The 22148-nt window shown below is 47.1% G+C and overlaps 1 protein-coding gene across 8 annotated transcripts in view; it reads right to left on the bottom strand.

Moving 5' to 3' along the window:
* The window catches only part of PTPRA (protein tyrosine phosphatase receptor type A), a 129569-nt gene that overhangs the window by 16515 nt on the left and 90906 nt on the right, over nt 1–22148 (bottom strand). For 7 of the 8 annotated variants that reach the window (XM_049791431.1, XM_049791412.1, XM_049791442.1 and 4 more), the window contains 5 exons: nt 13215–13293; nt 12420–12782; nt 9604–9621; nt 2477–2561; nt 1048–1121 (listed from right to left, as the gene is read on the bottom strand). In XM_049791431.1, the coding sequence (XP_049647388.1) occupies nt 1048–1121; nt 2477–2561; nt 9604–9621; nt 12420–12782; nt 13215–13287 (613 nt within the window). In that variant the 5' untranslated portion in view covers nt 13288–13293. Of the gene's footprint in view, nt 1–1047; nt 1122–2476; nt 2562–9603; nt 9622–12419; nt 12783–13214; nt 13294–13608; nt 14574–22148 lie in introns of those variants that run through there. The other variant, XM_049791460.1, reaches the window with a different exon arrangement.

The following is a 22148-nucleotide window of genomic DNA, read 5'->3' as shown; positions in this document are numbered from 1 at the left end:
TAAGTTTTAATCAGCTGTCATCCTAATTTAAAAGGGTAGAAGGATATTTAATTATTTCCCAAAGACGTGTTTTTTCAAAAAAGATTCTTATTTGAGTCAAAGAGATATTGTGAAAACTCAAGAGGAACTATGAGTAGTTTGGTGTTGGAAGTGATCGCCCATTTTAATATGAACCACTTGAGGGCAAACATTTTGTCGCTGGAATGAAAGTTGGGAAATAAATTTTCATTCTATAAAAGTTTGTCAAAATCATGGAAGACAGAGAAAGTTCAGAACAAGAAACAAATAAAAATGTAAATTATAAAATATTTTCCTACAAAAATATGAGGCGGGAGAGCAAAGCCTGCTGAGTCCCCAAGCGCTGTCATTGCACTGTGTTCAGGCTGTGACAGTGCTGCATTCATGGGCTTTCCCAGGGTTTTACAGAGGTCTGTCTTCTGGTGTATATAGTTATATTATTCTGGTGTATTTCTATTTATTCTGCTGTATAAAATTTATATTATTCCCACCAGGAATAATATAAATATATACTTAGGACCGCCTTCATACGCCCTTCCAAGACCACACTCAAACAGAACACAATCTTCATTTTCCTTTTTACACATTTCCAGCAAACCACCTCCCCAAACCAGTATTCAGCAAGTGTTTTCCAAAAGATGCCACTGGGTATTACGTTGTCTACATGCCCGTCAAATTGCATGTGTCTTACTGCTGTGTTGGAAGGGGAAAGGCACTGCATGGTCAGCAGACCAACCTGGGTAGCTCTGTGATGCCCAGGGAGATGCCCTGGAGGGCATAAACCAACCCTGCTTTTGCCACTTCAAGGGTCTTATGACGTTTTTGTGATTTTTACAATTTTTAGGAGAATTACTGGTTATTTCACTAGCTAACTTTGGCTGATTGCAAGTGAGGGGAAAAAACCCCAAACTAAAATACTCCATTGTTATTCTGAAGAATGTTTGCATTGACCCGGTTTGATCTGAACAAAGCTTATTCCTTCTGTGAGATGCATTTTTGCTCCCCATGTCGCACTGACGCGGGCCTCACCTGCATCATCCGTCCGGCCATTGGACAATCGAAAGGAGTTGGAGTGACTCCCTGCTTGCTTGTATTTCTTGAACCTACCAAAGACAAGGGAATGGAGAACGTCAATAGATACCCACCAAGAAGCCTGGGTTACCTTCTGGATGAGAGATGCAGCCATGAAAGGTGTTCCACACTTTCTTATGGCTTGATGAATTAGCTGGTGAGTCCAAGAGGCTATGGGACCTCTAAAATATTGCCTACGGGCATACCGTTTAACTGACCACATCTGGAAAGGCTGTAGGAGACCAGAGCAAGGTGAAAGTCAGGAGGAGAAGGTTTATGGCTGCTTTTTATGGAGGACACCCCAAGGAGTTCCTGCTCCATGGGCTGATTCAGCAAAGAACATAAACCCCAGGTTGATCTGTCCTTCTGCAGCAAAGCCCTTCTCCATGTGCTTTTAACTTGAAACAGATGCTTATGTTCCATTTGCCTGATGCTAAGGGTTTTGCTGAGTCACCGGGCAGACGGTGGTGAACAGAAACCCTTTTTTCAAGGGCTGGAAGCTAGGTGGAGAGGACTCAAACTCTGCTGCTGCCGAATTCCAGAGGCAAAACCCTCATCAGGTTCACCGCTGCGAGGGCAGGCCCGGAGCCAGGATACAAAGGGAATTTTTCCACTGCTAAGGAAATTGGGTTTTTTTGTTTTGTTTGGTTGGGTTTTTTTTTACTTATTTAATCACCAAAATGGTGAATGAATTAAAATGTTTACTGCAGGTGACTAAACACCCTCTTCTAGCTGAGCAGATATGCACTCAGGAGCTGGGAACGCTACATTTTGAGCAGCCCAGATGCTTGCATTTTTTAAAAATGGACCCAAGGTGGCTTTGTTATGTTATAGTTCCAGGTACAACATCACCTAACACTCCCAACAAGCTCTGGTCATACACCACCTCACAGCGGAAGATGCACAGGCATGATGTACAGGTCTGGTACCCAAGGCAGAGCTTGGCTCTAGATTTTGAATTACGTTTGGTATCAGGATGGGAATCAAGGAATAACACACCCCATTATACATGCAAAGTACTTTCTCGCTCAAGCACTCTGTTCAGCTTCCATGGATTACTCAGTCCAGCACGCTGAGCCTTGCAAGGGAACCTTACCTGCTTTTTAACTGCACTGATAGGACTTCGGTTTAATCTACCCTACTAAATATGACATTTTCAGTAGCAGAACAGGCATTACCCCACATGAGGATCAGCTTTATAGAGAAAGGAATAAGCAACATTTACTAGATAGCTCCAAACATAATTTTCATTATCCTTACAGGTTTCTTTTCAAAACATCGGCTGTGTCAGCCTTTAGCTTAGGGAACAGCACAAAAGGCTTATTCCCATTCATTCAGTAATTAATTTCTGTCAAATAAGGGAAGTCAGCATTAAAGCATTTCTTACCTTAACATGTACAGCACAATAATAATAAATACTATGACTAGAAGGGAAGACAGGGCCACCATCACAGCTATAATTGGAGTCTCATCTGCAATAGGAAAAGAAAGGTATGGTTATCAACATCGAAAACATCCCACACCATCATTTAACAGGACAGAGCTCTAGAATTTCTGCTTGCAAAATACTACTACTACTACTACTACTACTACTACTACTACTACTGATATAGTAATAAAAGTATTGAGTAAGGTTACATTTCTCCAGTCTGCCAGTAAAGACAGATACATGATCTAAGCGAGCACAATGTATCTCAGACACTCTGAGGTTAGAATAAAACCTGTAACCACTATTCAAAGCACCTTAGTCTTCTTTAAGAGTTGTTCACTGTGAAACTGCGACCTTGCAGATGAAAATAGCAACTGAGAAAGTTGTGAGTGGGCTATTTTAGGGGTTTCTTCTGCACAACTGAATGTGCCCTTGGTGGCCCACCAGCCACCAGTAGAAGTTCCTGCTCTATCATGTGGGGACCTACAAAGTCTTCTGCCTGAGACATAAGGATCCATACGAGAAGTTTCTAAACAAACAGGTCCATGAGTTTGGTATAACGGGATAAGGAACCTTATGTTAAAATAGGTGAAAACTGTGGCCTTCGTTACATCCCATAGATACCTTTTTTGTAAAACCGTCACGGTTTTGCTTCCAGTTCCTTGTCAAATAGGACAAGAGGGCAATGCTTCGTGCTGCATCTGGGCTCTGAACACCTTCAGGCTGAGGTTTGCTGGAGAGGTTCAGGGCTACCGAGCTACTTATCGTCTGTGGCTCATCGCAAAGAGGTGGCTCCTGCTGGGACTTCTTTCACAGAATCATAGAATAATTTGGGTTGGAAGGGACTTCCAAAGATCATCTAGTCCAACCCCTATTCTTTCCTCCCTGGAAATATTGAGTTTAGAGAGGAGGTGATGTTAGACAACCCATTGTGCAGGCTCTGCACCACAAGGCCACCAAGTATGAACTAATTTGGCTCGCTTCATCGTTCACTCCCTTGCAGACGCTTCTCAAGGGCAGGCACCGTGCAATTTGCTTGCAAACACACTTAGATTAGCCACGTCTGAAACATTCCCATCCTTTGGGACCCACAACAGATATTTTTTTTTTTAAAATAAGCTATTTGTAACTTGGCCTGGAGGTCAGTGAAACAGTGGTCGGTGCAAGGAAATTACCCAGATGGGGCTGGAAGCCAAGCAACGCTAACCAGATAGGAAAATGGCCCCGAAGGGCATTTTTCCAGATAAATGTGGATGCTAGTGACGCCAGCTGGGGGTATTTTCATTTTCCATCAGCAGCTCGCTCAATTTGTATGGACCACAGCACTGTGTCTACATGCCTCAGCCCCCTGAGACTGCAGGGCATGACCTCTCTTTTCACCTTCTGTGCATCCATTTCCCTGCCAGGGCAGATTCCTGCTCCATGTGTCTCAGCAATTTCAGCCAGCAGATTTTCTTAGGTGGGATTTATTTGTCCATCTCTGACTACTGAGCTACCAAGGGGCACTCTGGTTATATTTCTGCATTTGTCCCTCTGTGGCCGTGAGGTCTAGAAATGTTATTCTGATCAAAAGATACGATTTTTGTCTAATGATTTGAAGGCAATGACCTGGTATGGCAAATAAAAACACGAAACCCTCCTGGTCTTGCACATCTTTGTTCTTTCCATCTACTGTCCTCATGTGTCGGCATGTCCCCCAGCCCAGCAGCAAAAAGCAAGGAATTTATTGGGAGGCATTTCTGCCTCCTGCACACTTGATAGCTGTTTGAGCCTTAGCATTACCCGTGAGGCTTTCCAAAAGCAAGACTAGGAAGGCAAAGCAACCACAGAGCGTCTTAGCCCAACCACAGCCAGCCCTTGCCTCTCTAACGTGCTTCTCATTAAGACCTCCGACCATAACCATCATCACCATCCTGGCTGGAGGAGGGGAAGGTGACAAAGCCCGCAGCGCTATGCCCCACTACGCGTCGTTGGACCATTTCTCCTGCCTTGGCTGCAGTTAAGCTCAGCCTAACCGGTGCTGAGCTGGGCAGGGGCTGCTGTGGCAGCGCCAGTTGGCAGGAGACATGATTTATGGGCAGGGGTTTCAGCAGGGGTGCCTCTGGCAGCAGGATGCAGGGAGCCTGGGAGGTTGGGGTTTTTTTTTTTTTTTTTTTGCAGCTGTTCTTTCGACACATCTGGCTGGATGAGTTAGAGCTTTTCCACCGCGGCTGCTAACCACCGGCGTGCTGCCCGGCCCACCCAGCAAACCCCAGGCAGGAAACAAGCTGGAGGGTCCCCAGCCGGTCCCTCCTTCCCCAGCCAGCCCTGGAGAGCGGTGCCAACCCCCCCGCAGCTCCATTCCCGCTCGAGCCTCGGCCCCGGGGTCTTCAGGCTTGCAATTCACTTGGAGAAGGGACAAGGACTCAACCCGTTGCTTCCACAGACCTACAGTGCTGGAGCACCCACGGTGGTCCAGAGCCTGGAAGGCATGGTGATGCTTCAATCTTGTCCTAACACCTCTGAGGAGCCAGCAAACCATCTTCTGATGCTCGAGATCATGTCTCCAACTGTAGGTAGAGGTGCTATATAGTGGTCTATAGGCTGTCCCGTATACATCATGCAGACCCAGGTGCAACCACCCAGCAGAGAGGGACAGGGCTAAGCAGCCCTCCTTGCTCATCACTGTCAATGCCTGCCCACAAAAAGTGAGTCAAATTGAGCAGGCAAGAAACTATAGGATCACGAGCAAAAAACCATGAGGGTAAAAGAAACAGAAGCAAAGATGTAGGATCAGTATTTCTTAAATAAAACCCCCAGAACACGAGATGCTGATCTGGAAAAGCATATCCTGCAAAATGGTCACAGAGGAGGAGCAGAGCAGAAGCAAGAGTTTAAATCCTATCTCTGAGATCCCAAGTAGGTTTTAAATCACAGGCCAGCTATGTTCCCTGCAAACATCGCAAAGAGCCTGCAGGAAGAGATCCGTGATGCAACCTTTGTTTGTTTTCCTGCAATATTTTCTTCCCAGTTGTATTTGGGAGGTGGAAGAAGAAGCCACCCCAGACACCGCAGCTCAGGATAAACCAGTGAGCGTATTCACAAAATACCTTAAATTACTCCCTTGGGACAGCGTTGCATTCATGCACTTGCTTTGATCGGGACAAGGCCAGAGTGCTGTTGTATGCTGCTCGGCACAGTGGTCCTCCAGCCCCATCTCCTACAAGGTGCTACCACGGCAGTGAGCAGTGTTGGGAGAGGTATGCAATGAGCAGAGCACTGCTTCAAAGCCAGAGGAACCTCCTGAGCTCCAGGTCTCTCTGCTGCTTTCTGTCCATCCTGGTGGGATATGGATGCATTATTGCAACCCACCCATAGGGAAATGGGAGAGGGTTCATTGCCTGCTTTCTTCAAACCATGCCTGGATGCATTTCTGGAAGGTAGGCATGGCCCTTTCTGTGCCTATGCGAACCTCATGCAGTTCAACAAGGCCAAGTGCAAGGTCCTGCACATGGGTCAGGGCAATCCCCAGTATCAGTACGGACTGGGGGGATGAAGGGATTGAGAGCAGCCCTGCTGAGAAGGACTTGGGGGTACTGGGGGATGAAGAATTGGATGTGAGTCAGCAGCGTGTGCTCGCAGCCCAGAAAGCCAACCATATCCTGGGCTGCAACCAAAGCAGGGTGTCCAGCAGGTCGAGGGAGGGGATTCTGCCCATCTGCTCCACTCTGGTGAGACCCCACCTGCAGTACTGCCTCCAGCTCTGGGGTCCTCAGCACAGGAGAGACATGGATGTGTTGGAGCAGGTCCAGAGAAGGCCATGAAGATGATCAAGGGCTGGAGCACCTCTCCTATGAACAAAGGCTTAGAGAGGTTGGATTTTTCTGCCTGGAGAAGAGAAGGCTCTGGGGACACCTTACTGCAGCCTTTCAATACTTAAAGGTGGCTTATAAGAAAGACGGAGAGAGACTTTTCACTAGGGCCTGTAGGGACAGGAGAAGGGGCAATGGTTTTAAATTGAAAGAGGGTCGGTTGAAGCTGAGCATAAGGAATAAACGTTTTACCATGAGGGTGGTGAGGCACTGGCACAGGTTGCCCAGAGAGGTGGTCGATGCCCCATCCCTGGAAACATTCAAGGCCAGGCTGGACTGGGCTCTGAGCAACCTGGCCTAGTGAAGGATGTCCCTGCCCATTGCAGGGGGGTTGGACTAGATGATCTGTGAAGGACCCTTCCAACCCAAACCGTGCCAGGATTCTACGGTGCAACCATCAGATGATCCCTTCGGGGGTGGCACATCAGGAGGCATTAGTGTCTCTCCAGCCAAGGACCGTGGTTTCCTGCTTACTGAAATGACTGCTTTATCTGTTATGCCAACTCCAGGCACTGAGCAGGAGAAAGCAGGGCACTTCTCATCTCCACTGCCCCACTGGGATCTGTCTTGCTGATACATCCTCATGGCTGTCTTAGACGCAGATCTTGAGCCTGGAGCATGGCATCACCCCTTGAACAGGTAAAGTCATAAATATTTGTGCAGCTTTACTCTCTTTACCCTAGGGAAAGCAGGCAAGACTTTTCAGTGAGCCTGACAAGGACACCTGGGTCAGCCTCTCCCTTCAAGGTTTGTGAAGGATTAAACCATCTCTTGTAGCACAAAAAGAGCTTACAGATGCCTTAAAAGGCCACAGTTGCTAAAAGGGGATGGGAAGGACTTGCAGAATCTGCAGGAGTTGGGTGCTGCTGGGAAAGGCAAACCACTAATTCCCATCAGTCTGACTTCAGGAAAAAACCTTTCTAACCAGAAATCAGAAGACCAAGGGAAGCAGAGCCACCTGCAAACATCCTTCCGTGCTGCTCAGCACCAATGCTGCAGCACATGCAGCTCCAGCACTCAACAGCCCCAAAGCTTGCAGAGATCTCTTCTGATGCTGTTTTGGGAGGGGGCTGGAAATAAAAGGACTACTTGCTTCCTGCAAGAGTCATAAATAATAGGTGTCAAAGTGTACCTCCTGTCTGAGATACACCACTGGGAATGGTTTCACGCGACAGTATGAGTTCAAGCCATAAGGCAGAAGATTTTCACTAATTCGGATAAATTCACTTCTTGCTTCTCATCTTCAAAACAACCCTCAATCAAGACTTTGTTAGGAAAGCTTTTAATTTTGGAATATTGTTGTGAAGCTTATTACTGTAACTTTCCTGATAAGAAAGCTACCTATTTCTCCTCTTTCCAACGTTAGAGATTAAAAATCTTCCAGCAGTTCCCAGGGGATACACATCTGAAATGACACCAGATGTGTTCCCATGGCTCACCTCACTGTAAACCATCACTCAACATTCTCCTGAGATTTAATGAAAAACTCCAGCACAAGCTCAAAGGCCTTCAGCTCTGAGCAGAGCTTATCTTGTCCTGGTTAGTCCTGCAGAAATCAGTGTACCTGGATTTAATCTGCTAGAGTTTCACAGTTCTGTCTAACCTTAAGAGGGTTTAGTGGCAAAACCCACTTAATCTAGCAGAGACTCACCTTTTAAATGGAAAAGCCACATAAGCTGATGGGAGGGTGGCTCTTGCTGTAACCTGCATCAATTTTCTCCATTATGTGATATATTCTACATATGATGTGATATATTTTATAGTGGGTAGGGGGTATAATTTGGGAAAGATGTACTTCAGAAAGAAACACATTAGCTAACCCTGTGTCTAACTTATCCCACATCTAGATGCAAGAACAAATCAAAACAATTCTTTTCTGTGTCCTTTACACATCCAGAAATTATTAAAATATCAGAGAAGATTGTTTCCTGGAATAAATCAGAATAGAGGCACTGACTGCAACTCCATCATCTTAAAGCAGGAGAAGAATGACCTGCAGAGACAGAATTAGTGCCTTTAGAGTCACTGGGAAAACAACACATCCCCAACATAACCCAAGCCGAGTTTTACCAACAGCTGTACTTAATGGCAACAGCGGCCCCTCCACTTATTGCTGTCACAGTTTTGCTCCCAGTGCTGCTTCGTGGTGTCAGGGAGCCAGGAATTGTGACCAATCCCCCTATAATAATCCTCCAAGTCACAGGACGTGGACAATACTAATTATTCTACTAGTATTAATGTTAATATTAGCAATATTCATATTGATATTGTTAGGAAGTGAGATTTTCCCCCATTTTTCATTTCTTTGCTCTCAGGAGCAGGGATGAACAACGGCAGAGAGATCGCAAAATCAGACCTAAGCCATGCCAGATCCAAGGGAATTACACTGAACATTTCTACAGCAGCTTAACCATTATTTTAAATGAATTCACTCCGACCTGCATCCCTTTTATTTCCTCTGTGCAAATATGTATTGACAGTAACAGTCACAGAGCACCTGTCTTTTCCTCTATACCATCAGCAGGACAGTGTGAGCTTGGCACACCAAGCAGCATAAAGTGGGTTGCTGTGGAGTTTACAAAGCTGAAACACCCATCAGAACAATGATGAAAACACACAGAGGAAACTTGTTTCTATAGGTAGGAAGGAACCCAGCTGCACCTTCGCTCTACCTGCTCCTATACTGCCAAAGCAATGAGTAATTGCAAATATTCTGGTAGTGATGCCAGTTCTTAGAACTAAGAGATGGAAACATGCGCCTAAGTGCTATTATATTACATGAAATGGCTTTGTGCTACTGCTTGCCAACAGAATTAAGGAGAATAATAATTATTCACATCCTTTGCAGAATGGGTCCAGATCAAATAGGGTAAGTCACAGTCAATAAAGACAATTCATAAGCAAAAAAAGAAGGAAATTTCCTGAATGGCTTCTTAAGACTTTCGTCTTCCAACTCTAAGGATGGTAATGCTGGTATTTTCAGAGTGTGCAGCAGGAACTCTTTGTATCTAATAGGACACGTACAAATTGGTATGGGATTGTTTATCTCTAAAAAGAAGAGGTCAACACAAATTAAGATAGCACGCTGTCACTAGCTCTTCTAAAGAGCTTGACAGGCTTTGTAAAAGCAATTTTGAAAGTGTGTCATAAGGAGTGCTTTCTAATAGCAGAATACTTCTTGAAATGTTTTTACTGAGGGCTTGACTAAAGAGCAATGAAATATAAAATTCTTACCTCTTCTGTCAGAGTTACCTGCAGAAAAAGAAAACAAAAGTCTCTTAGCAACAAAGAAATATATATTTTAATAAGTCAGGAAGGATCAAAGACCAAGACAGTAACAAATTTAGTAACTCTCATCATCTTCTTGTAAATCCTTCATTTAAAACACCAGCTACAAAGCCAGGATGTTAAACTGAATTTCAGCCTTCACTTAGTAGCAAGGAAAAAGGAACCAAAAGCAACTTTTTATCAGCAGAGAAGGGAGCTGAAGCCAAGCTATAACACTGATAAAAACACAACTACCGCTCTTAATCGATAACACAGTCTGTTTAACCCTATAACCAGCAAGACACTAGTGTAATTCATTAGCACTTAAATATTAAGAGATAACACTCGTACATAGTTTTAAAAGAGCGGCTGAGCCAAGAGTTCAATTAAGAGCAGCTGGGCTCAAGGATGGAGACGATGAGCATCCAAGGAAAGCCTCTACCCGCTGTTTTGGATGGCTCGTCTAGAGGAAGCCACAACAAACCTGTGCCAACGAGAGCACAGCCCAGCTCTCCTGCTGCAATGCCGCCGGCACAGGCAACCGCGCCCCTGTTTTATGTGTGAAGAGCTGCAGCATGGGGTTGAGGACAATCTTGGTAGGTTTGGAGAAGCAGGAACTGCCTGTACAACACGTAATTCATGCGGTACCTTCTGCCTTTGTCCCTCTCTTGAGCACCACTTAATTCTTTCATGACTGATATCCAAATATCCCATTGAGACTAATGGCAAGGGCAGCCCTAAAACTAATTTTGCTCCTTGACAAATTACTTGAAATAAGGAGAGAATCGGGTTTGGTCAGTTGTTCTCGGGACTGACATCAAGTGAGAAGCCACATCTGGCCTTGATGGTGCAATGGCCAATGTGTCATACCAAGCACCAAGGGAGTTCACCAAAACCAGTAACCCAAGTCATAGAAAAAGTAGCAAAGACAAAAATTATAAATTCAGTCCCCTGCTAGCAGACATCATATTACAAAATCCAGGTTTTAGCAGTACTTAAGGCTTTTGCCTCCATCACTCCCATTCAAAGGCTACATTTATTCTGAACTTGCACTATGCATGTATCTAAGGTTACTCTGGACTCCTTCACTCTGCAAAAAAGCCTTGAGGAGTTGTGTTTGAAAGGAAGCTGGATGAGCTCAGGAATGGCAGGATGCTAAGACAGTTGGGTTGCAAACTTCCTTCAGCCACATCCCTTCCTATGTTGGTAGCAAAGACAACTTCACTGCAGCTTCATGGGCTGTGGTTTCCAAAGACGCCCAGAGGAAGAGGGCACACACTGACTGTGACACTGATGTGAAGAGGGGTTTAGATATCCCATACCCAATATCCCTTGAGAAATTTATTAAGGAATGTATACTTGATATCTCCCTGCATTAACTCCAGTATTATCTTCTTTCAGTCTTTTCTACCCCACCACCAAGTTACCCATCCTGTTTTTCCACTAAATCCTTCACTGTCAAGGCTTTCACCATAAGCTCTAGTGGGCACTGCTATATAACTGTTGCAAATAGTATCAAAGCTGGGTCTCAAACAATGCAGCAATGGACAAACCACGGCTGAAGAGTCACAGATCAGCTAAGATTTCTGGTCCCCTCAGCCTCTTTTTGCCTGATTTTTGCTCTTAAGCTACATTAAGCAGCCAAACTACATTCGTAGGGGCCACTTTTATGATGTGCCAAGAGGGGAATGACAGCAGGATGGCAATAGAGACAACTCCTGCTCATCTAGACCTTTTAAAGATTAAAGTAGCCCAAGTAACGGGGAAAAAAATGATAATGTAAGCATAGAATCACAGAACAGTTTGGGTTGCAAGGGACCTTCAAAGATCATCTAGTCCAACCCTCAGCCATGGTCAGGGACATCCTTCATGAGATCAGGTTGCTCAAAGCCCCATCCAACCTGTCCTTGAACACTTGCAGGAACAGGGCATCCACCCCATCATTGGATGTGCCAGCAAATGCAAGACTGAGATATCCAGCACGTGGAATACTCTGCTCAGTAAGGTCTCACAGCATTTCTCCTGGTGCGCATCATGGTGGAGAGAGAGCACCTTCAGATGGTTTATCAAATTATGTGCGGCTTGTGTCTGCAAGCAGTTTAGCAGCCCTCAGGTGGAGCATACAGATTACCCTACCAGATGGGCCAGCACCATCCTACCACATCATCCTGCATCCCCAGCTTGGCTAATCTTGGATAATGAACCAATTTACCAGCCTTCCCCAGGAGCTGGATCTCAACCCTGGTTGGCCACCTCTAGTCTAGACCTTACATCCTTTGGGACAGGGACTGCCTTGCTGTGTGTGTGCTTGTAGTGCCAAAAAGCATGGCTTGAGCCCATGTGGCTACCAAAATACAAATAAAAGTAGCAACACTCTGGATAACCCAAGGTCTGCAGCTGAGCAGCAACCCAGAGTGATTTATTGCTACTGCCTACAAAGACCCGTTACGGATCAACTTTTCAGCCAGCACCTGGAAGCTGTGCAGTACTAGCCCTGTTTCACACTCCGGAAACCACAAAAAGTGATGAAATTCATCTGTGACAAAAGTGGAACGAGATCCTAGGGTTTCTGGTGCCCCAGCATCTTGGCAAAAAGCCCAAACCTTTGGTAGGATAAATCTTTTCTGATCTTGTCAGTTCAGGGAGTTACATTGTTTCGTATCACCATGGAATTTGCCCCAGTGTCTTCTCATTCCCTTTTGTTCAGCAAAACAAAAGAAGAGTGAAGAAAAAAACCCGGAGGCAGGGTGGCCTGGAGAAGAAGAGGTGAAGGAGATGCCTACCATTGTGGGAAGCAGAAGAGGTCTCCTGTGTCGTCACCGTCGCACTGAAATTCCTCTCCGTCGTCTCCGCTTCTGTGCTGGGGAGAGCGGTGCGTGGAGTAGATGGCGTCATGCTGGGTAGCAGGGAGGTGGCTGGGGGCATGGGCACGGTTGTCCGCAGGGTGGAGGAGTTGAAGCTGACAGTGGTAGTGTTGGGGGACATCCTGGTGGCTGTGGTTGTAGGTGGCTTTGACGCCATGGTAGAAACAGTCACTGGAGTGCTAATGTTGAGGCTGTTTGCACTTGTCGTAGCCCCATCTTCAGGACCTGCTGTAGGAGCTTTGGTGGGGCTCCTGGGGGAGGTGGGCACTGTCATGGGTGGCTCTGCGAGAGAAGAAAGCACAAGGGAACCTCCATGAGATACGTTTCTGCAACACTGGAAGGTTTAGATGCTGGAGTTTCATGTGACTGTAATTACAAGGACAAAACAGCCAAAAAATCCTAAGTCCAGGACAGGGAATGCTTTGCACAGCATGATGATGCACACCCTATAAAAACTGGTAACTTGAATGCATATTATGATATCGAGGAGGTACAAAGATTAGAGCCACTGTGAGAGAGGATCAATATTTGCTAGAGGCAAAACCTGCTGGTCCCATTTATGAGCACCTGCAGCCCATCAACCTCTTTGTGACACTTCACATTACAGTTAAGTGGAGGGCAGAAGGGGTAAGTCACTGAGCACGTGAGCACTTACTCCTTTGATCCTAAAGATGACTTAGGGCCAAAAGAGAGGAGACAACAAGCATAGTTTACCTGTCGTAACGTTGTTAGCACCTACGCTTATCAGGCCACTTCCGAGCAAAAGGAGAAAGAACCACAAATCCATGTTGACCTGGGGAAGAGAACAAAGAACAGTTATTTAAACCCTCATGCAACATCATCCCAAAATAATTCAAACTGGGTATGCCACTGTGCATCTTGTGAGTGTAGAGCTGGAAAGGAGGAGTGAACGTGTGGCTGGAGTCCCTGCAGGCATGTGGATAGGAAGGATTTATTAACATGTTCATGCATTCCCAATGGGAGGGTGCATGGAGAGATGCCAGTCTGGTGGACCAGCGAAGGCGACCAGAGACGAAGCAGGGAATGAGCAAACTGTGGGAGACCACGAGAGAAACGAGATATGAACCCGAGCACCAAAGATAAGTACCTGGTCTTAAAGGAAATTAATAATGTGTTCATGTAATGGTCTGCAAATGACCGTACTTTGAGCAAACTGAAATACAATACATATGAAGTCCATGGCAAGGAGCCTTGATCCAAAATGCCCAGGAACTGGAGGCAGGGAAGGAAGATAGGAGAGGTCAGCTGTTCCTGCAGGCAGTGCCCAGCAGATCCCTGCCAGCTCACTGAAGCCCCTGCCTGTTACTGGGTGCAGGCAGAACACACAGACAAGGCCAGGCTCAGCTCCATTCAAACCCCATCAGATTCCCTGCACGTGCGGATGAAACAAATACCCGTAAATATTAATCCAAGGTCATCTGCAAGTACAGGCTGCACATTCGTTGTACTGTACGTTTCTTCCCAGGAAATATCCTGCAAAATTACAGGACGATGACATCAGTAAAGTTGTTTCCCCCAGGCTTTCTCCCCTAGTCCTTTTAAATACAAGGTTTTTATGGTGATATCTTTCCTCTGCAGACCTCGAAAAGCTCCTGAGAAATGGGTATCGTCACCTCCTCCCAAACAGATATGGATCCAGAGGCTCAGGCAAACGACAGCGAGATGTGAGACATCATCATCCTGGCCAGAAGAAAGCCCAAAGCTGCCAAGCCCCAGACCAGCACACAGCCCTGGGGCCTCACAAGGACGGGCCAGCATCTCACATCTGCTACGAGCCCAGAGAGGGCTCGGAGACACCTCTGCTACATGCCATCGACTGGCAGCTGCCGTACAACTCTCTCCTGTTCTTCAGGTTTTTGTCACATGTCCAGTTGCATCTTCAGTATCTCCTGGGAGAAGGATGCGAGATCTTGCTGCCAAGTCAACTCAACAGGCTGCCAAGAAAGGGATTTATTCCTGATATGCAGTCTAAGCCTCCCCCTCTTAAATAAATCTTGTGTTGTTTGTTCTTGTTCTATTTATTTAAATCTGCTTCAATCTAGACCCATCCCAAACTCCGGGCAAAAGCACAACACTGAAGTCATCAACACGCTGGAAACGATATCAGAAACACAAGATCCTCCCCACCCAGGAGTATCCTCACACCAGCACCACCCACTTACATGTTTTTCCTCCCCCCCCCCCGAAAGAAAACCTGGCAAAAGTCGAACTTACTTAGTGACCAAAAGGTCAGACAAACCCTGAACCAGAAGGAAACCAAGCTCCAGAGATAAGAGTTTTCCTTCGGCTCCCTCCACGGCCAGTCCTGGGGCAGGGCTTTCTCCAAGGGGTCCCACTGGTGCAAGCAGCCAACTTTCCAGAGGGTTTCATCACTGGTTAAAATATCTGTCTGGACAAATTTGAACTGATTCAGTCCTCCTGCCACTGTAAGAACAGGACTGGTCCTGCAATCCCTCCCTGAAGCTCTGCTCCAGGCTGGGATGTCTAGAAAACCCATAACCGGTAGGTTTTCGATGGCATGCTCCACTCTTGGTGCTCGTTGAGGTCACTCAACGAGCAATTGCACTCTGGAGCTGAGTTGGTCCTAAGCCAAAGAGGTTTTCCACCCCTCCAGTGAGGAAAGGGAGCTCGTGTCCTGCCCGTGCTTAGTTGTAACCGGGAAGCACAGGAAGCTGCACCACCAGCAAGAATGAAAGCAACTCGCTGCAGGAGACAGATCCTTCTAGCATCCCACTGTGAAACCCCACAGAAATAGGGTGCTCTTCGTGATCGGACCCACACGCAAAGGCAGAAGGAACATAAGCCCACACTGAATCTCCAAATAAACTTAGCAGCAGCACTGAGATGCTCCTGAAACCTCACAGGGACTGAGGAAGGTGCTAAGGTCTCACCATCACAGCTGCTTCCCTTGCTGGGAAACCATCGCTACCACAACAAGAAAACAGTAACAAGGTAAAGGAAAAGACCTGGCTCTTCTGCAAACACTACTGGGGAAAATGTGACTGTTCACTGTGTTTTGATGAATATTTGTATAGAAATGCCATTCTTGCAGGTGGATGTGGCTCCTTTACTCTTCCCCCCACTCCATTTCTCAAAATGAGAGTTCCCATTCATTTAGGATCCTGTTCATTTGGGATTCCAGTTCATTTGGGGTCCTGTTCATTTGGGATTCCCACAGCTATGCCAGTGTTAGCTCCGCAATAGCAGTTTGACCCAAGAGCAGACAAACCAGTCGCTAAATGGGGATGCTCCCTCTGCACTGGCATCCTACTGGCTCCTCATGCTGAGATCTTGCTCCTCAACACCTGGCCCATAATTAACCGATCATTGGAAAACCATATGGATATGAATCTCTTCCAAGCCTTTCTTAATGGCTTCAGGGATCTTTTGAGCTGGCTGCTCCAGCTCTTGCAGCAGACCTCAAATACCAGGGGGAATGACAATTTGTTCATGGTCACTCAGCAAAGGGGTGGCAGAGCTGGGGCTGGACCCCAGAGGACCTGGTTCCTCTCCTGTCTGTGGTCCTGGGAGTCCTTCTGAGAAAGTTAAGGAAGGAAAGATCCACGGGTTAGCCCATACTGACCCGCCCACACTCCCTAAGGACAACAGCCAAATGTCCTGTTGGCCCCTGAAGCTCTTTTCTCCCATCCTCAACATATTTTCCCTTGGTATCAAAAGCAGGACATGGAGGGTGGGAGGAAAGAAGTAAAAGCTGTAAATCCCCTCTTCTTTCTGCCCTCCATTACGGGGAAGTAACCCACATACAATAAAAGAGCTTGGTTCTATCTCCACAACCACGATTGCTATATGGACGAGAGCTACAGGTGATTCGTGGACCAGCCACAGGTACCAGTTGCAAAACCCCTTTGGGATGGTAGGATGATCATAGAATCATTTAGGTTGGAAAAGACCCTTAAAAGCATCGAGTCCAAACATCAATGCAGGTCTCTCCTTTGCTGAGCCAGCAGCACAGCTCCGATGCCCTGGAATTACATCAGTGGGCAGGCAGCTGCCTGCCTTTAAAACCCCCTTGATATTACATTTAATAAGTTCATTGATCCTTGAGTGGATTGCATTAGGAGGAAAGGGTTGGCAAGGGGAGAGAATACTGAGTTTCCCCAAGCCTTGCCCCGTTTTCATGAAGAAAGCTGGATGCAGGCAGTCTGTGCAGATCCTGAGTTTTTATGGGTTTATTACTGTGAATGTCAAAAGAAACAGGACGCCGGGCAGCCCCCCAAGAGCATCACGGCTTGCTGTGCAGATCATTACACAAAAATCCCGGGAGCTGCTCCTGTGACCGGCAATCAGCTGCCAGCGCCGCTTTATCACCTTAAAACCGGATCCAGAGCAGAGAGCGAGCAAAAGAGCCCTGCACAAGGGGAGGGCTGTGCCAGCCCAGCTCCCGGCTCCCAGCCCCTGCTATTAAACACTCCCTATTCCCAAATGCAGTATAAATAAGTGCCAGCGGTACGCCGTTACCCGCTTCTTAACATAAAAGGCCTCGAGAGTCCTACCCCAAAGCTGGAGAAACCCGAGTCTCCCTTCCCCCTCGGCTCCCTCCCTGCTGGTTTCGGAAACAGAGAGGAAATACTTGTAATGTTATCAACATAAACACAGCTCTTGGCCGGCTGCAACATCCTGCGAGCTCTGCAGAAAAACACCCTGACGTCACGGCGCCGGCTCTGCCGAGGAGAAAGAAACCGGCTTCGGCACCGCTGCCCCGGCGGGTTGGGATGCTCAGCATTGCATCTTTGTTTTAAACCTTCCTTTTAAAAAATCAGGGTTAGAAACCTGAATAACCGCTACTGGTGTTTTCAGCAATATTACATAGATATATATTTTTTTATATATATATATATTTTTATATATAGTGTATATGCACTGTGGTCTCCCGTACACTGCTCGAGAGCTTCCTATAGGAAAGGCTGGGTTTTAGACTGCAGGACGTATGTTTTAAAATAAGTGGATCTTGTCAAGACGATTGATGCTGGGGGGCGGGGAAGGAAATAATCTCTTTATAAAGTAATAAGTGGCTTAAAAATTGTCCTTGCGTGTGATGCTGCTATAGGGGGGTTTGGCTGCAGGACCACCTCCCCGTGCTTCCAGAAAGCAGAGAATTAGTATTTAGTGCTGCAGAAACTGCCCAGATCCTATCCGGATACAGCCGTCCACAATCAAAGGCAGGATTTACCCCCACCTCTGACATATTCCTAATTCCTGGAAAATGAGGCAATCTTTTTCTATGTGCAAGAAGGAGACATGACCTGAATTCTACCCGGCTTTCTGGGACCCCAGAAACCGCTGCTGCTATCAGTAGGATGCTAAAATGTAGCGGCTCAACCGAGACCACCCGACTGCCTTGTGCTGGCCCCAACTGCAGTGAAAAAATATATAAAAAAATTGATCAGTTTTCTTCTTTTTTTTGGCAGGGAAGAGGGCAAAACTAGGAGCAAGGTTAGCATTTGCACCGGTTAGCTCTTTGAAGCAGGTCACAGTAGGACAAGAACAAGCATGAGCATAAAGAAAGGGGAAAAAGGTCTTTTTTTTTTTCTCTTTTCGGTGGCAGCAAGCCATCCGCATGGCTCAGCCACCCTGGAAAACAAACCTGCCATTCCCTCTCCCCCTCCCTGGTCCTTTTAAATCCCATTTGTGGTTTTGCAGCCTCTGACTGGAGCTGTGATCCGCAGCAGAGGAGAGCTGCCCACGGGCTCATCCGATGGCAGAACAATTGCGCCGGCACCGAGTTCCCCTTCCCCATAACCCCAAACCTCTCCCGTTGGATGAGATGCAAAGGATGTAAAAATAATGATCAGGATGAGCCCTGCTGCTGGGAGCTCCGCACCGAAAAGCAAAGCCTGGTCCCCTACGAGAAATCACCCGGTGGGCCAAATGTCTTGCGTGCATTGATGTCTTCTCTTCGTTAACACCGTGCAACGAGCTGCTTCGGCTCCAAACTGCACTGGGATGGCTAAGGGCTGCAGTGAGCTGGTCATCGCAGGGAGAGGAACTGTTGAGTTTAGGGAGGGAAAAGGGTTTTGTTGCACTAATATGCAGTGACTAATTCCTTGCATGTGTCTCTGAAGCTGAAACGAAGCCTTTGATGTGTCACTGAACATTATTCCCCCACCCCACCCTCTGCTTTTCCACTCTTCAACAGAAAAGATGAATCACAGCAACCATTCACCCCTTCTGAAAATCCACTTAATTTTCTTTTTTTTTCTTTTTTTTTTTAGCTTTTAAATAAACAGGCGGCCTCCACATGAGTGACAGCCGCTGTATTGAATGGTGCATGAGGAGGAGGCAAGCCTGTGGTAAGGGCTTGGGGGTTTGCTTTCTCCACCTGCCCAACCTTCAACAAATTGCTACTTTCCTGCACCTCGATATTTGCTCATGGCATGGTTTGGGTTGGAAGGGACCTTCAAAGATCATCTAGTCCAAGCCCCCTGCCATGGGCAGGGACACCTTCCACTAGACCAGGTTGCTCAAAGCCCCATCCAACCTGGCCTTGAACACTTCCAGGGATGGAGCATCCACAACTTCTCTGGGCAACCTGGTCCAGTGTCTCACCAGTCTCATCAAAAACCACTTCTTCATTACGTTCAACCTCAACCTACCCTCTTGCAATTTAAAACCGTTGCCCCTTGTCCTGTCACTGCAGGCCCTGGTAAAAAGTCTCTCTCTGTCTTTCTTATATGTCCCCTTTAAGTACTGAAAGGCTGCAATAAAGTCTCCTGGAGCCTTCTCTTCTCCAGGCTGAACAACCCCAACTCTCTCAGCCTTTCTCCATAGAAGACGTGTTCCAGCCCTCTGAACATTTCTGTGGCCCTCAGTCCAACACGTGAACGCACAGTCCTTTTTCAAAGAGCAGCATCATCATAGGTGCATGGAGGGGACCCGACCCTATTCCCACCTGGCTTTCAGGGCATCCAGAAATATCTAGCACTGTTAGGAAGATGTTAAAAACTACTGGCCTGAACCAGGATCAGTCTTTCACACGGATGTAATCTTTAGTGAGTTGTTAGTCTATCCCATGCTGATCACACGGGCTCTCATAGCACACACTGGCAGCAGCAAAGCGCATGAAACCATCGTGGGTGGATGTAGAGAGAATCAGGCGTTCACCAGCCAGAACTTGGAAGGAGGTTCCCCAAGCTCCCTTCCTACCTCTGCCACCATAAACTGGAAATCCCTGTGCTTCGGTCTGACCTACTACAAAAAGGCTCCCAGACTGGCTTTTTTTCACTCTGGAAGTGAAAGACGCAGGTTTAATTAATTCAGAAATATTTGCAAGGACCTTTGAGACCACAGTTAATTATAACTTACTGGGTCCAGTCCTGTTTAACATCTTCATTAATGATCTAGATGATGGGACAGAGTGCACCCTCAGCAAATTTGCTGATGACACCAAACTGGTGTCTGACTTAGAAGAGTGGCTGATACTCCAGAGGGTCGTGCTGCCATCCAGAGGGACCTCACCAGGCTGGAGAAATGGGCCAACAGGAACCTCATGAAGTTCAACAGGGAGAAGTGCAAAGTCCTGGCCCTGGGGAAGAACAACCCCAGGCACCAGTATGTGCTGGGGGCCACCCAGCTGGAAAACAGCTTGGCAGGAAGGGCCCTGGGGGTCCTGGTGGACATCAAACTGAACGTGAGCCAGAAACGTACCCTTGCCGCAAAGGTAGCCAGTGGTGTCCTAGGCTGTGTTAGACAAAATATTGCCAGCAGGTCGAGGGAGGTGATCCTTGTGCTCTACGCAGCACTGGTGAGGCCACACCTGGAGCACTGTGTGCAGCGCTGGGCTCCCCAGTACAAGAGAGATGTGGACATACTGGAGAGAGTCCAGTGAAGGGACCGGAGCATCTCTGCTGGGAGGAGAGGCTGAGAGAGCTGGGACTGTTCAGCCTGGAGAAGAGAAGGCTCAGGGGGGTCTCGTCAATGTCTATAAATACCTGAAGGGAGGATGCAAAGAGGACGGAGCCACGCTCTTCCCAGTGGTGCCCAGTGACGGGACAAGGGGCAATGGGCACACGCTGAAACACAGGAGGGTGCCTCTGAACATCACGAAACAGATTTTGAGTGTGAGGGTGACCGAGCACTGGCACAGGTTGTCCAGGCAGGTTGTGGAGTCTCCATCCTTGGAGATATTAAAAATCTGTCTGGACACGGTTCTGGGCAACCAGCTCTAGAGGAGTAGGGAGGTTGGACCAGATGACTTCCAGAGGTCCCTTCCACCCTCAGTCACTCTGTGATTCTGTGATTCTGTAACTTACTGCCCTGCAAACTTTTCAGAAGGCAAATCTGCCGGGATTTAAGGTCATAATGGAGTAAGATAACATCGAGCACTGGAAGGAGAACCCTACATTGTGCAGGATGTATTTTGGGATCTCACCAGTGCCCCTCCAGCTCTACGCTGGTGTTCAGTGAATAAGCACCAGTTACTGCACACCATGATGGCCCTTTGCCAGGTATCAGACAACCTTTATGCCTAGGAGCCACTAATGAAGAGTCAAAAGCTGCTCAGAGGAAATGTGCCCATTATAGCCTCTTCTAAAGTAGCTTGGAGCATCTCAAGACTGATAAGCAAGACTCCTAGACGAGCCTTCAGACTAGGCAATTATTATCCCAGTTAGGAGACAGGAAAACTAAACTGATGAGGTTTTAAGCAAAAAAACAGAGACAAACACCAATGAATGTGGATGCTTAAGTGATCCAGACATGAAATAGTTCAGGCTCCTAAAGATATGCAGAACTGTTAACAGTGGGTATCTGTCCTCTGTAACTGCGGCACATCAGAACTTCGTTTTCTGTAGTGCCTTACTGTTAGAAAAGAAATCTCTCTCCCTCTGTTTAAAACCAGGCAAATACTAACATAGAACCTAGAGACTTGATGGTCTCATGCTAAAAATACATAAGGAAAAGCCAGGAGATGTAGCCTCCACCCACGGCTATGCCAGGGACAGATCAGTGGCACGTCTAAGACCAAGGCACTCGATGATCCCCAGCCCTTGCCCATCGAGCTGCACACAGGTACTCCTGGCCACACCGCTGGCACAATGATCAGAGTCAATGAGCAGTCTGGAAGCTTCCCTGAGTGCCTCGGAGGGGAAGAGCTACAAATACATCCAATTATTTTCCTAGTAATAATTTTCCTAATAACTCTTATAATTAGGATGGGTTTAATGCACCCTCAGCCACTCTTTTCTGCCAGCGCCGCGGCTGTCTGATTCTGGGAGCACGTGCCAGTCGCTCTTGCACCTCTTACCATGTGCAGAAAAAAACACAGGATGGGTTGGGGAATAAATTGTGGAGGGAGACAGAAGAAGATGAGGACCTTCCTGGATCTGTAGCAATGGAGAACGACCAGCTGGAGAGGGTTTTCTAAAGGACACGGCATCAAGGAAGATCAAGGCGGGGACAGGTAAAAGACAAGAGAAGGTGAAGTTCTAAGAAAAAGGAGCGCAGCGAGCTAAGCCCAAGGGAGCTGTCAGGTCAGGGAGGATGAAGATGAAGGACTGACTCTGAGCCTTGACCAGGAGGAAGGTGCTGGGGATGGAGGGTTTCGCTGCAGGCCAGGCTGGTAAGGGATGGTGGGGTGGAAGCAGCTGCATTGCAAAGGGGAGAGGGAGG

This window comes from Accipiter gentilis, chromosome 3 (genome assembly GCF_929443795.1).
Source record: "Accipiter gentilis chromosome 3, bAccGen1.1, whole genome shotgun sequence".
Taxonomy (NCBI): domain Eukaryota; kingdom Metazoa; phylum Chordata; class Aves; order Accipitriformes; family Accipitridae; genus Astur; species Astur gentilis.
This window is presented reverse-complemented; position numbering and strand designations above follow the sequence as displayed.